This window comes from Schistocerca americana, chromosome 7 (genome assembly GCF_021461395.2).
Source record: "Schistocerca americana isolate TAMUIC-IGC-003095 chromosome 7, iqSchAmer2.1, whole genome shotgun sequence".
Lineage (NCBI taxonomy): Eukaryota > Metazoa > Arthropoda > Insecta > Orthoptera > Acrididae > Schistocerca > Schistocerca americana.
In genome coordinates this window covers 328,017,801-328,034,216 of record NC_060125.1, presented here as the reverse complement: position 1 = coordinate 328,034,216, position 16,416 = coordinate 328,017,801, and the positions used below count along the sequence as shown (strand labels likewise).

General features: G+C 41.3%; 1 protein-coding gene across 1 annotated transcript; it reads left to right on the top strand.

The window, feature by feature from the left end:
• Positions 1-3,353: 3,353 nt before the first annotated feature.
• Positions 3,354-6,684, top strand: LOC124622664 (cuticle protein 16.5-like). Its single transcript, XM_047148459.1, has 2 exons — positions 3,354-3,390; positions 6,398-6,684. Exons 1-2 carry the CDS (start codon positions 3,379-3,381, stop codon positions 6,617-6,619), a joined length of 234 nt encoding a protein of 77 aa, XP_047004415.1. The 5' UTR covers positions 3,354-3,378; the 3' UTR covers positions 6,620-6,684.
• Positions 6,685-16,416: the final 9,732 nt, after the last annotated feature.

Genomic DNA, 16,416 nt, shown 5'->3' with positions numbered 1-16,416 from the left:
GATTTTGTTACCAACTTTTTCGCTGGAATTTTCCAGGAGGTCCGACAGAACGCAAATTCTTCAGCGATGATATTTTTCATTACGCGTGTGGAACTGTTTCACATTCTTACGGTATTTTATTTTTTACCTGTGAATATTTTTATATTTTCGCAATAAAATATATATCATAAGCTTCTGTAGACTCTGCGAATGTTCATATATTTTTTCAGTCCCAATGTGTGTGCGTTTTTTTTCACAGATTCAAGAAACAAAATATTTTCTTCAAAATGTCGGGTGACGTTAATTTTTTTTTATTTTGTAGCAGCAGACAAGATTTTTCTTTTGGAAAATATTCCAGGATATTTTACACTAAAACTAGAGAGGCCTAATATTTTTTTCTGAATATTTAATATGTTTGAAATTATCTCTGACTGGAAATGGCGTAAAACAGTGAGATGACCTTGAGGTTCCTGTTCTTGGGACGGCCGCTGTAGAATCGATGATATGTAACTCCACTATTACCGACTTCGAAGAAATACATTTTGGGTATCAGGTGTGAAATTTCGGAGGCGAAATGTTATCCACAACTTGTGCAGAAACCAGTCTGCTGTGGGATTCGAAGGGTATTAAAGGAAAACTGAAGTTGTGAAGAGAGTGAGGAAGCGCTGTAGTCTGCTGTTATTCAGTATGTACATGGAGAAACTGGAGAAGGAAACCAAAGAAAAATTTATAAAGGGACTTAAAGCTCAAGAGGAAGAGATAAAGATGTTGTGGTTTGTCAGTAACATTATAAACTTGTCAGAGGTGGCAAATGACTTGCAAAAGTAGGGGAATGCAGTGGACGGTCCGCACATAAGAGGCTATAAGGTTGAAGTTAACAGAAATAAAACAATGGTAATGGAAGGTAGTCGAATTCAATGCTCAGCAAATTACTTTAAGAAAATGGCTCTGAGCACTATGGGACTTAACTACTGAGGTTATCAGTCCCCTAGAACTTAGAACTACTTAAACCTAACTAATCTAAGGACATCACACACATCCATGCCCGATTCTGGATTAGAACCTGCGACCGCAGCGGTCGCGCGGTTCCAGACTGTAGCGCCTAGAACCGCTCGGTCACTCCGGCCAGCTTACTTTAAGAAATGAGACACAAAAGTAGTAGATGTGTTTTGCCGTTTGTGCATCAAAATAACTGATGGTACTCGCAGTAGAGAGAGTATAAGCTGAAGGAAGGCAAGAGCGAGAAAATGTGTCTGGAAAAAAGAAACCCTGAATTGGAACATAAATTTAAAATGCTAAAAAGTGTTTGCTGAACGCATTTGTTTGCTCTATTATCTTGTGAAACATGGATAATAACGAATGAAGTGCTGAATCAAATTGAGGATAAAAGTAATTTGTGGAACAACTCGACTAAAAGAAGGGATCAGTCAATAGAACACATCCTCAGTCATCAAGAAGTTATCAGTTTGATAATGGAGGGAAATTTTGCTGGTAAAAATTGTAGATGGTGACCATGACTTGAATAAAATAAGCATATTCAGCATAATAACTTTAAGAAAGTAAAATCGTTTTTAGTGGATGAACATGGAATTACTTGCTTCTGAAAGAGATGTGACTTCACAAACCAGTACGTATATATTTTTTTTTTTTACAGAAAAAACTGTCAATAACTCCTGTGTTTAGAAATTAACTTTGCCTTTTTTATTAATACTAAATAAATATGGTTTTAACAACTCACTGTATCACTTTTACGTTATTCAAATTCTGAATTGTTGATAGCTAAAAAGTGTAATTGTTGAAGGTTACATATTTGTCTTGATGGTTGTACGGTGTACTCACAGCAACGGCCAGCTAAATAACTGATAAAATATAAGGAAACAGTATGCTACATTATAAAAGTATCTGACATTGAAGATATTCTACAGTTAACGTTGGTATACCTGTGGTAGCGTTTACCTTGATGTCAAAGTTTGAAACCGAGCTAGATTAGCACACTGAACTCGCATTCGGGAGGACGATGGTTCAAATCCACGTACGATAATCTAGATTTACATTTTCCACGATTTCCTAAATCGCTCCAGCAAATGCCATGGTGGTTCCTCTGAAAGCGGATGACCGATTTCCTTCCCAATGCCTGAAATATTTCGAGCTGGTCCTCCGTCAGTAATGACCTGAACGTTCACGGGACGTTAAACTTTAATATCCCTAATCTTCCGTTTACCGGTGTTTGACCTGCACCATATGTGAGAAGAGAGGCTGATGCCGTTTAGGAAGTGTTATAATCTTGAATGCTGGCGGGAATGTGGTCATATAACCATGGAATTATGATTTCTTACACCCTTAAATGTCGTCACTGAGCACTTCCCTTTCATTACCCGACACTCGCACTCACCGTAGGATTTTAATCCCTGTTTTGCACACGCGGTGTCCTGGGAATTTCGCACCAATATCTTCCCTTTGTATGCCGCCAATCCGTACTATTTATTGATTTACACTTCATTATTGCTTGCTTTCAATTGGCTGGTTGTAAAATTAGCCATCAGATAGTGAACGTATGACGTTTCGAATGCCAACTTATACCCAAGTTAAATGCTCCGATTCTAAAGTTCTGTCGGCGAGTCTACGAGGCAGGCCCTGTCTATTCGCCCACATTGTTCAGTAACTCATTCCCTTCCAACTGTTATTATAATAATGAAGAGGGTGCAGTATATGACCACTCTAGTACAACACAGTTAATTTGTTTGTCTTTAAATTGGACTATTATCTCACTACATGTTCTGATTAGTCATACTGCAACAGCAGTTACTCATCTATCACGACCTTATATGCCATTGTCGATTTCTTATCGTACGATAGCCTTTTGGTTAAAATTCCCTCGAAACGAAATTATTTCTGAGCTTCAAAATTATTATTTTGATCACGATCATGTGTTAGTTGTGGCGAATCTGAATAATCTTTCCACAAAAATATATTATATTTACGTGCGATTGCATAAAACAAGCTAGGAGTTTGATTAGTAGGTCATAAATAAAAGCGACATTTTCCAGTCTCTCTTACAAATACGTGTGGATCTAACGCAAACGAAATTTACTGTGTTGAAGTATTATGTGTTGCGCAGTATCAGACAGTACAATGTTTCAAAATCTGGCAAGGCACAGGATTTCGGGCCTCTGGTATGCAGAGCACACTGGCAGCCGTTTTCGAGACAGACTGGCGCAACGTGTTGCGGCGAGGCTGGCAGGTAAACTCCTGTCCAGCGCTTGGGATTCCGTGCCGGCGCCTACGTGCTCTGGCGACGGACGGGCGGATCCCGTCGTCAGCGACGGACCGTATATAAGGGCCTGACAGTGCTCGTTGTGCCACAGTGTGTCCAGCAAGCAGCCACACAGCCACCCCAACATGTTCAAGACTGTGAGTAACGCTTCTGTTAACAGAACTGGGCTGGTCCTTCATTGACGGTGTATCTCAACGGTAGGAGAATGAATATCCGTTCTGTCGAGTCATTGAAGGCGTATTATGCGTAGACTATCTAAATTTGTACGTGGTAGAATAAAGTTGCCAGCAGTTCTTGTGAGCTAGTAGTGGGGTTTCATTGACTTTCCGATACATATGTCTGAGCAGAATAGCTTCACCTGTGATATTATGACGTGTGGGTAGGTTCGAACACAATCCCTAATTTCCTAGTAAAGTAATTAGGCCTCCATTGTCACGCAGCCTCCGAACCAAATTGCATGAATTTCGTGTCACAAGCGTAAATAATTTAGACGCGGTGGGAGACCCAGTAGTAAGCTCAAATGGAAAGCAAGTTCTGTCTTTTAAGCGCATGAATTCATCTATTCGGCAGATGAGGAGTGGAGCTGTCGCGTCGTGTGCAAAACACTCTTCGGCTTACAAACTGGGTGCGTCAAATGTAACTTCGCTTGCTGTATTGACTTTTTAAAAAATGTTTTCCTGACATGTAGCAGGCTGTTTTTGGGGTGCTTTTTATTCACTTCGGTGGTAGCGTAGATGGTGGCTCACTTGTTTAGAGGAAAGCAATGGCATTCCACATTCTATATGAAGTATCGCGCTACGGCCTCATACCTTACATCGGGCAGATAACAGCAAGGCGAAATATCTAATGTAAATAAGGAAAGGCTGGAAAGAAAGGAAAGTTTGCCCAGTTCGAGAGAAAAACTAATAGAACGACTGAAATACGTGTTTCAACTCACAGGTGTAGAAAGTAACAGTGGTAGGGGAAGTTTTAAGTATACGCTCGTGTCCCGATCGTGCATCCAGTTGAAGTGCACCAAAAGTAAAATAAATAAATAAAAATATGTAGTTCACGAGGAAGATCACAGACGCCATTCCTTCATTATTGTTCTCTCCATGAAACGTAAAGTTCTCTTTGGAGAGAAAATGTTTAAATAAAATGGAGAGTACAGCTTTTTACGCGTTTGATACGTGAAGCTCGACTTAACGACTGCGTGTAAAAGGTATTCGCTTTATCTGCACAGCACTCTACATACTTTTCTTCAATATGGAATGTTCCTGTTTATGTAAAGGATGGTGTTTCGTATATAAACTGCGACCTCACCTTGCAGTAATGACTATTTGACCCATGAAGTTTGCTTTGTAGTAAACGAATGAGAACACGGATCTCAGAGTGTAAGAGCCGGCCGGGGTGGCCGAACGGTTCTAGGCGCTACAGTCTGGAACCGCGCGACCGCTACGGTTTCAGGTTCGAATCCTGCATCGGGCATGAATGTGTGTCATGTCCTTAGGTTAGTTAGGTTTAAGTAGTTCTAAGTTCTAGGGGACTGATGACCTCAGAAGTTGAGTGCCATAGTGCTCAGAGCCATTTGAACCATTTGAACCAAAGTGTAAGAGTCTGATGACAATACACAATACACGGCACATTTCAAATCGATATGAATACTTTTGCCTATGTGTCCAGTGTTTTATTCCTTGACAGAGGCATGTCAGACTTACCACTTCACTTAGAATGAAAAACATTTACTGTTGTTCAAGGAAGCATTCAAAAACTATCTGCTTCGTGGTGACCGTCATACATTAGAGATCTGCACCAGCGTGAATAACGCGCAATACTGTTTCGTTTGATTTCACGCCTATGACTCATTGAAGCGTAGCATTAAAGCAGTTTTAGGTTTCAAACATGTATTAGCACTGTCAAAAAAGGTTAAAATGCTAATTTAGGAGTACAGTGTCACCGAAGCTAAGTTTTATCATTGAACAGCTATGTAACATTGAACACCTATGTATTTTGTTTCTAATCGAGAACTTATGAAACAAACAATTTTTTTCAAAACACAAAGCATTCTGATGTTATATATGCAACACGAAGCTATTGTTTATTTGGATAAAAGAGTGGGGGGCCTGAAGATGTCAAAATGAATTGCCGAAGCTGGTTGCTTTCAGAATAAAATAAAATATCTTAATGTATACGACTGTTGATGATGTTTATTGACACTGAAAAAACTTGAATTGAAAGTGATATTTATGTACGGCATTATGATGTATATTAATTTGGAGAAGCTGAGAGCTGGATCACAAACAATATGCGCTGCATTGGTAGCCCATATTAATGTCAGAAGCAATGCATATATCCTAACACGTAGTTACTTCTCACTCGTAACAAAAGTTGATTAAGATATAAAAAACTTGGAACCGGTGTAATGAATAACAGTACTTACGTACAATGGCTAGAACTTTAATAATGGCAACTATGTATTTACAATCCATAGAAAATAGAGTCATGTTTCAACGTTTAACTGTCCTTCAGAATAGTTATCAATAATGTATACAACCCGTTGCCAGCAATGTAGAAGTCATAAGATATTCTTAGCTTCAACGGTTGTCTTGATATTTCGAGTAGAGCAGTCTACTGCCCGACGAATGTGCTTTGCTCGTCATAGGAATCACGTTGAAATCGCAAGAGCCTAAACGCGAGAATTGCGGTGACTGGTACAGCTCTTCCCAGTCCCATCGATCGAACAAATCAGTCTCCAACTACTCCACAAGTGCCCGAATATTGTCCTGCAAAATGGTTGAATGGTCCTGCAGAAAGTGTCGCCGTTCACTAAGATTCTAAGACATTCATTTTTGAAGCAACGCTAGCGATGAGCGGAGGAAAAGAGGCTGCGACCCCTTATAGCTAGCTTCCTTTTCTCAGAAGTTATTGCAGGTATGGCGATTCACTGGGAACTGCATCATTCTGGAAAATAGAAGTTACAAGCTGTAAAAATTAGCTGATTTACTCATTAGCTCTTGGCTTAATGAAACGCATACAAAGGGTATATATATATTAGAGTTCTTCATTTTAAAAACAAAAATGAGCGGAGAAAGGTCTTTTTCATTCTAAAGTTTTGTCACTAAAGGTGGAGAACCAGAGGTATCTAACGTGACGTGTGCGTTGCAGGTGTTCGTCGTGCTCGCCCTGACGGCCGCTTGCCTGGCCAGCCCCGCCCCCAAACCGGCCCCCGGCCTGCTGTCGGCCAGCTACGTGGCCGCCGGCCCCGTCGCCTACTCCGCCCCCGCTGTGGCGGCCGCCCCCGTCGCCTACACCGCCGCTGCGTACCCAGCCGCCTACGCCGCCGCTTACAGCGCCTACCCCGCTGCCAGGGCCGTCTACTACGGCTAGGCCTAAGCTGTATCGCAACTTGTGCCATGACAATAGAAGATTATTAAATATACTGCATCACTGAACGCTTGTTTTTCTACCATCTTGTGATACATTTTACACATATAAACACCAGAAGTAAGTTCACAGTATATAAGGTGAATCTTAGGGATACAATGACACTAAGCAAACCAGGTATAATCTTTGCTGAAAATTCTAACGGGAACAATGTTTCAAGAAACCCATGGAATACAGGAGGTAACGGCGAGGGATATTTTGTAGTACGCACAGAGGAGAAAATGTTTGAAAATATTCCACAACGCAAAATCGATAGAAAGACGTAAACAGAATCAGGAAAAATGCATGACGAACTTGAAGTGTCATACGGAGGGAATGATCCATATCCGGCGTAACATTATAGTGACAGCTTGTCATGCAAAATATTCATTGGTTATCTCAAGATATAACGTCAGGAACAGAATGAGGTTCCTGCGAGACCTGTAACTAACCACAAATTAACCGCATTTTCAAAAGTTTACACATTTAATGACAAGTCGTCGACGATTAGTTTGGGGGTATGACGTAAACAACTCGTTAACATATAAAATACATAAAGTACATTTTTATCGGACTGCTCCGAGTGGTCATTACATGCAGTGAATGACAGACGAAAAGGAAGTTTCTCACCTTCACTATTGAAAATCCACTCGTCAGTAATTTGACCAAATCAATGACAGATATTTCTATATTTATAACGGTATGACAAGGTTCGTGAGGCTCTGTCTTACATTGTATTTCATACATTGTGTCTTATTTACTATTTTGTTAATATTTAGGTTTCCAGAATACTTAAGAGGTTGCTTAATTTTATGATCAGTTCAATAACCACAAAACTTCTCAAATACCCATTATCTTCCTGTAAAATATTGTTTCAACCGGCCTGAAAACTGATGTGAATGAAGTCATTACGTTACAGTTGTTCCGCCCATTCTCGAAAAGTGGGGCTGAGCCCACTTGCCGTTACTCACAACGTACATGTGTGCCGTGACCGGACACCACTCATTTATGCCTTAAATTAGCGTAAACCCCGACGTTTAAATTGTACAACTTGAGAAACCTAAGTTTAATATGGCGTCCTTCCAACAAAACCTCAAGAGCATTTCCCTACATCGCTGGAGACCTTGGTTATTTTGTCTATGTGTGGGTTTGTAACTTACTAGTAGCCGAACCATTGAAAAACTCCTTGAAATTTCATTATCACCATTATACGGAATATATGTCGTTCGTGTAGGCATCATCTGGATACCTTTAAGGTCCAGGTTTCGTTTCATTGATACTGTTATATCACACTCTTTTCCTCTGCTCCTCAAACCCTTTTTCTTTTTTCTTTATGGACTTTCAAAATTTAAAAATGAATTCACTGTAGCATACATATTCGTCCGGAGCGAATCAAGAACTGTATTGATAGTTGAAACTACTCTCATTCATTCTTGCGAATCTGTAGCACATTCTTAATAACATGACATGTTTCTATCACTCTGGATCATCTTCAGATCTAAGTAGAAGAGTCAGGAACCCCTTTTCTTCAGTGTCAGAACCTTATGTCTGTGTACAGAGCAACCAACAAACTTGAGACTCCCTGCTAAACCCGCAGAACAGGATAAGTAGTTTAAGTTGTTGAAGGGGCCAAAATAAGTGGCTGTCAGTTACACCGAACATACAAGCTTTTATTTGATCAAACGTTACAAATCCAAAAAAAAAAATATTTAAAGAAAAAACACAGCTTTAGTTTTGGAACTTAATTAGCAGCTGAATGCACTGTACAATCTCATGCTTTAAGGGCAATACCACTTTAATTTAAAAACGGTTGAAAGCCAATAACTTAAAGCTCAACAAAAATCAGAAATTTAGAAGGCATAGCCTTCTTTTAAAACAGTTCCTTAATTAGGCTGAAGGCCCAACGAATCTGACACATTAAGAGCAAACAACTTAAATTCAAAATTGGCTGAAGACCCAACACTTAATACTCAATAACATTAATTTTAAAAATGCCAAAGGCTTTAGGTAAAACAGTTCTTAAATTGGGCTGAAGGCCCAAACCATCTGACTCCTTAAGGGCAAAACAACCTTAATCTAAGAATCTGCTAGAAGCCATACAAGTACAAACAACAAGAACAAACAAGAAAAGGCAGTACACCCAAGTGCGCTCATAATTTCCGAGGGTCGGCCTTGAATTCATACACTAACGCTTGCTTAGATGAGACAGGCGGTCGGCCTAACCATTGTCGATCCGACGAGAACCCAACCGACAGACAGTCAACAGACCCACCGACAAGATAACCTCCACTTCACCCAACCAGCACACAACAGCGAGTTCAATGGATTAATGTAGAAGGTATTCGCACCCACAACCAATTGCACATTGACCTGTCAAACTACACACCGTGCTGAACAGCGACAACATGATGAGAAAAATACGCTGCCTGAATTTTCGTCAACGGCCAGGGCGGGCAACCGGAACGTTAACAGCCACAAGGCAGAAGATTTCGATGGTGAACTTCCGTTCAAGTAACCAAGTACAGTTAAACTCCACCAGAGGGTGGCTAAAATTTGACAACTTGAAGATACACGTTGCTGCTCGCGGGAATATCCCAACAACTGACAACGAACGCCAAACGAAATAATGTGAACAGTCGTGACTTGCTGGTAGATTAAGTCAAATCTCATCTTTAATGTCCAGGATCGGTGAGCCACGAACCTCTTAGCTATGGGAACAGCACCACACACTCCGACACTGCATAGAGGCCGCCAGCTGGCCCAGCCAAACCACGTGCTGTGGAGATTTCCTCGCTGCTCCACGCCAACCGAGCAACTGCCCGCACACAGCCCAACTGGAAACTATAATCGCCAGGCCAAAGGTAGTCCATGGTGAAAATATCGATACACACCGCTGCTGCCACCCACGGGAAGAGAGGATAGCAGCACTATCACTATAACTGCGGGAGACTCTACTCAGATGAGCAACCAAGGTTTATTCCAACGCACAGCAAGATGCAGCCATGTCTCAATACCTTCGCAGAAGAAACTACGTGGAAGTTTTAGAATCCACAGGAGATCAGCAGGGCTCGGATTGGTGTAGTGTGCCTTATGATGTGGAACAAATACTGACAGAAATCAACAATTTTTATATAATACGATGACACGTAGTCCTATGTATTTTTAGTCCATTTTATTTTAGGAAGGCCACAGTTGTCGGGATAGACATTTTAGTGTTTCGACCTCATTATTTAACTTCTGAAACCTGACGATGAGAGCATTGTCTCTCAAATCGCGCTGTCGAGTTGGATGTAGGACAGAACGACAGTTGAATGCTACCAATTATTAATGAAAATACATAATAACCGCTACTTCTAATCCCTTCTGCATAGCATTAAATTCAGTTCTTTTCCCTTGTGTCGTTGCTAACAAACATCTTAAATTTCTTGGTGAAAGCAGTACTTCCCCGGTACATTCTCCGTTCTAATGAGTAGTCGAGGTCTTGACAGTCCTATCAGCAAATTCTGATATCTCTGGTTTGCTCTTTTCGAATGTTACTTTGATCAGCAGTTGTTTTCCACTATAGACAGTTCGCGTTAAGTTGGACTAGATACAACTCCCTGGACTGGAATTCTTAAAATTTATTAACTATTTAAAAATATTAAGTTCCTGTTTTCTAAACAGTGCCTGCTATATCGCTGTTGTTTCGTATCACTTCTCAATATACGAAGTCTTACATACGTTATCAATTATCACAGTGATATAGGGACACCTCGGGAGAAATTTCTCATTGTAATCATGTTCATCGTTTCTTTAATCGTCAGCGTTTCTTGCTGTCGTTCACAGTATTTGGTGTTCGATAGAATCCTATTTTCTTTGTTCAATGTGAGACTCCTCGAACCTTTACTCTTTCCTGTTCGGTTTGATATACTCCTCGTATTTGTCTTTTGCGCATATATTAAAAAGACTTGGTGACTCGTCATTCCGACATGTTTTTTTCCGCGTGTGTAACAGATAACATTCAATCCCCTCCTTGGAACGGAACTCATAACATCACAATTTCTTTCGTTACCGGTACTTAATGGAGCCCATTGACCAAGATATTCGTTTCTAAAATTATGTATGTTGGCTAATATATGAGGTCAGACTCTGGTTTGTGAAGGGGCATAAATAGTTGCATGTGCTTCTTGTATTTAATGGAACTCGAAAAAATTCGTTATGGTACACCCGACGTATGGATTTTGAGAGAGCGATGTTGGTAACTCAGTGAGGAGAGAGTTCCGCACATCTATATTAAGATGGCGTAATAGTTACTGACTGTCGTCATGTGAATGGATACACCATTGAAATACGTATTTCAACTTCACTATCTCGTTAAATGCAAAATCTCAATAGCTGTCATTAGCTGCCTTCAAGTCTCTAGCAGTTGTCATTGTATTTGGCCTCTTCAACATGAGCAGTTTCAAACTACCCTGTTTGCTACTGCTCGAGACTATTTTGACCTACCGACACTTGGTTCCGATCAATGGCTCTCCATGTTCCTTAGGAATACTTTAGGACTTATCTTGTGACTAAGCCTGTTTACCGGTACTGACGTTTCTGTAGCTGCTTTCTCGTCAGTATCGTCACTGCTTTAACGCATTTTCCTTTCCTTGTTGATCCTGTGATGTGTATGGAAATTAAAAGACCAGTCATGTATGACATTCTACTGTCTATCATTGGACGATATGTCGCTCTTCATGGCTCGAAGTCCTGTCGCCACCTCTATACATTGCCTTAGAAACTGGCTCAGAGGTATATTCCTGTTAATCCATCGAAAACAATGAAGTAGCTGGGTAGCAGTGAGATGCAACTATCTGGCAGTCATTCCGAATGATCCATACCGTAAGATGTGAGGTAACCCAACTCACCCATTTTTAAATGTAGGTTACACTACGTTATCAACTGGACTTCTTACCGAGATGTTTTTCCTGACAACTGAAGTGACATCCTCTTAACGTTAAGTCTAACAAACATGCATGTTGCTGCTGTTGAGTCCACCTTTTACCAAGGATTTCGGACTCCACACAGCAGGGCCGACATGTGAAAAACTGCTCCAGAATTCATCCACATTCTCCCCCCCCCCCCCCACCCCCCTCCTCCATCCTGCTCGTGTTGGGGAGATCTCTCTCTCCACGGAGAGTGTTTGCCTTTTCTCGCTGACTCCTACTCTCATTTCTACGGTCATCGGGCGCCTGCCACCTAAGAATCTTTGATCTTATGAGTCCAGATGAAGTTTTAGAGGTGAGCGCCGTGTGGTATGTGTCGGAGCTTAGTCGTCACCCACAAATGATCCAGGATGCTAGACATTCTAACACCTTTCTTTTTCTCTCTCAAAGGTTAGCATTTCCTTCACTTAGCGATCGCTTTCCCCTGCATTAACTGCGACACCTGGCACGTCTTGCTCCAGAATGTGTTTCACTTCAAAGTCTGACACGTTTGGTACGCAGAGTTTTATATCTTCTCTGCCATTTTCTTGATGCTGGTGTCTGTGCTTTCGGCCGGTGGTCGATACGTCTTAAATTCCAAGTAGTTACGTACTCAGGGGATAAGTAAAATGGAGCAGGTACAGGCAAGTTTCTAGTGGTGGTGGTTTGCTATAACCCCTCTCCGATTTGTTATGGCGTGTTAAGTGAGCCTGGGTAACTGTGATGGGTACTTGCACAGTGTAGTTCCGTTTAAGCCGCTATGGATGAGGGGAAACGAGATGTTGAAATCCCCCAGTGCCGGCACGTAGCCTACTCGTCTCGAATAGCACCACGGGGGCCACTGAGGTTAACGTTCCCATCCCACGGCCGGCAAGTGCCCCCACTTCATGAGATACTGCAAAAAGATTTGAATTTTATTCCAACACATTGACACAAGGACTGATGGTATGGAACTCTACGCCACCAAGCGCCTCCTCCCCTTCCCGGCCAAAACAAGGCAGTGAAAGTTTTTTAGAACTGCGTAATTCGATCCTGTTTACCTCCGATCAGAGTACCATGGCATGTGCATGTTTTGGTCACCACGCAGACAGAGGCCGGCGCGATGTACATCTATGTACCCACAGGGTCTCGCTGACGTAAGTCCAGATATTTATAGTGATGACAGAGCGGTGCACTGAACACTATTATCTATTACATCAGTATTTACTTCATTTGTAGACTATTTGTTATAGCTACTGCGTGTGGTTTGTTTCTAGGCTGGTTAGTACACGTGGCACAAACAAACCACTAAAATATATCTTTCACTGGTCAACAGGTCAGATATTCAAGTGTGGCTGTTTGCAGGCACTAGGATAGTCTACATCGACAAGCGCAGTCCACTTCGCGGTGCAGTTGCGACGGCGTAAAAAACAGCAGGTAGTAAATTAAGTGATGTGTTTGAGCGGATTCTGGTAGACACGCTGGAGTTGGTACATATTAAGGTGCCAATGATCACAATATTAGTACCTACTCCCCTAATACCTTGTAAGAATACTACAATCAGTTATTCGAAAGATCAAAGCGCATTGCAACTGCCTACGAAAGCACAATAGATTATGTAACGATACCTAAGCGTTTAACAACTATGAATCACTGGTCTCGCGTCATTCTCAGGCAAGTCACTGAAACGTAATTCCAAACACACAACCATATCATCCACTCAAAAGGACAAAAAGCCGATCTTCAGACAATCTTCAATGGTACCAGTTCCCCCAACCGGAAATGGATAACGTTGTGTCTTCATCATTCACAATTTGTTTATTCTTGTCTGATAGAAGTGCAATAAAGTTACTGGACCTCTCAGATTTATTTTACGTTATCAGCCCTTTGGCCTGTCTTTTATCCGACACACTCACATGGCTTTTCCTGCCTTGCTTTTAGAGATTTCATATTTTGCGACATCCATAATCTGTTTTGTAAGTTGCGGTCCCTTTGTGTTTCCGTGAACAATTTCTGAAACAGATTTTCACATATTAACGATATTATTGTATCAATACATTACCTGTATATTGTATCAATACATTAACTGTAGCTTCATAGGTAGCTTTCATTATAAGTAGAATATGCCTGAGATGAAAAATTTTAATGACTAAGAGAAAGCAAAGTATTTTTAACTCTGATATGAATACGAAAGCTCCTGTAGGCCGATTATTAGTTGTCAGGCTACACACGGTCAACAGCTCATAAGGGTCCGACAATTAACTTCCGTTAAATGACTTAGGAGTTAATATTACTTGTTGACAGTGTGTTATGATCTGATTGCAACAGGTGTATTGCACAACGATCGAAATTTAGAATCTGCGGAAGAAAGGGAGATGAAATGGCGTTGGAATAGTACGAGTAAGTGACGTAAAATGACCTACACTCGCAGCTAATATAGCTCAAAGCACGATAATATGTTTAAATGTTTTACAATTACTTCCAGAACATGTAATTACTACTCGATGTATTATGTACACTATCTTTGTGAATCAGAACGTAAATTGTGTGTTAATGGGTGATGTAAGGTCATAACTGTAATTTAAGCTGGAGATTAGTTTTCCAAGGTAATATGTGGGCACAAATCCATGTATGAAAACGTAATTTGAAGCTAGTAGTGACGAATGAAGTTCTGTGGAGTATGCGGTGAACAGGTTCAATTAGTCTCCCAGCCCGAGAGCCGCTACAGGCACATGCAATTAGCTATACTTAATAATTCACAAGGAAACCGTATATTGAATCACAGTGATGGCACAGCTGCACACCAGCAGTGCACACCTGTCGGCCGATGAGTGGTTTTCTGTACAAGCCCGAAAAATTAGAAACATTATGTGTTATTACATAAAACATATTGTTAACAGTAAATTCGATTAGTAGTTACTACATGCAGCTCTCCCTAATTGTGTGCATCACTAGATATGCTGCTGGACTTTGTTAGACTGCCATCGATTCTCCTTTTTACTGCGTCAAGGTTGTTAACTTCTAATACCTAGATTATTAGATGTGAGTTTTATGCTGGATGCAGAAATGCGTACATAAAAACTTATGCTGTATTGACTATATTACGTTGCAAACTTTACCGTTGTTTCTGGCACAAATTGCTGTGGAACTTAAGAGGTTCCTTGTTCCAGTTATTTTTAAAACCTTTGTGTTGTTTTTCTTAGTTATCACTTTTACCACATTGAAAAGCAATTTACTAAACTGCCTCGTTCCGTTGCTGAGCTAAGATTAATTCTTTACCCGGCCGAAGGATGATCTAGGGCCACATTAGTTGCACCCAGATTGATGGCGTAAGAGCTCAAGCATATGGAACCTGTGTGGGAAGAATATTCCTGTGGTGCACTCACACAATTCTCATTTATAATTCTTTCGGGACGCGTAATAGTGCCTCTTATCGAGAATTAACCCATGTCAATACGTAGCAGATGACATATTGGTTCGAGGGTGAAGATATTTGTTGCCTGGCCTTTGTCGATATTGTAGCTGTCGTAAGTAAGAACACAGTGTCATCAGTTATACACTTCAGTCATCTGCACCGAAATTCCGATATGCAGTGGAGTGCAATCCAACAAAGCCTCAAGGAAAGCAACAAATTGCACTGCACGAGCCACAAAGATTACGGTTCCATTAGGCACTTGATCTGACGTGTTTCGCCATGTAGGATAATTCATAGTTCTATTGCGACGCAAATGATTGACTGAGTGCAGTTAAGTGAATTAACATGCCTCCGACAGCTAATGCAAGAGGGTGCGTAAGTCGGTCACACCGCGGACGACGGAATGTTGTAGCATCGAGTGCTGGATGCTGAGACAACAGGAACTACCTTTACAGTGCCGGCAGTCAGCACATGACGTGGCGCAGCCAGGGAACCAGAGTTGAAATATCACCAAATCACCAGTCTAGCATGAAGGCAGAGCCGTTACAGCGTTAGTGGCCCAGTTACTTCGCATCTGGACACGGACTTCTTTGGCCTCAGTGATTGAGGCCAATGCTGCATTAAAACAAGGAGACACCAGTGTCACACTGCTGTTAGTGAACCGTCATTCCTGTGGGCTGACCTAAGTCAGTTCATGACCTACAACTATGCATACTTCAATCAGTCATCTTCTTTGCACAATACCACTGTTACCAGCGGCCTTGCTGCTGGTGTCAAATCTGATGCAGTTGACTTACTGCCAGGCCAACTGGGGACCTATTTCAGCGCCTGTTGGCCTAAAGTGTAGATCCTCATCTCGAGCATGGGGTTGTGCAGCCTTTCAAGTGCCTTTGGCTGTGCGTTTATTGCTGCCTACCTCTGTTCATGTGCGCAGCCATCTGTGTTTCTGGAAGCCATCCTGTGAGACCATAGTTAAGCTGTTTAGCATACCACTGTGACGCTATTGATTCCATCCCCGAAGACCTGCAGCAATGGGAAGGTCCCCCATAGGGTCATGCACACATAAATGTCGTGCAATTGATACTCGTTTAGTACAAAAATGTATCTAAATGATGTACTCACTGAATGCAGAATAGGAACATATTTAAGTTAACAAGGAGCTGTGAAAACGAACTATAGCCTTGGCGAAGGTGGGTGGATATATAAAAGGACGACATAAAACTATTTCATGAATACAGCCAATGGTTGAGGAAACTGTTACTGATCTGTAGAAAGGTCCTGGAAATGCATGAATGAACGACAACAATCTCTCTTAAACGCAAGATAAGTACACTCAGACGGTTGTTAAAATTTAACCTGAGAAGTGAAATTCTGATGCAAATTAATTAACTTCGAACTTACCTCGTGTTGGTGACCGCAAC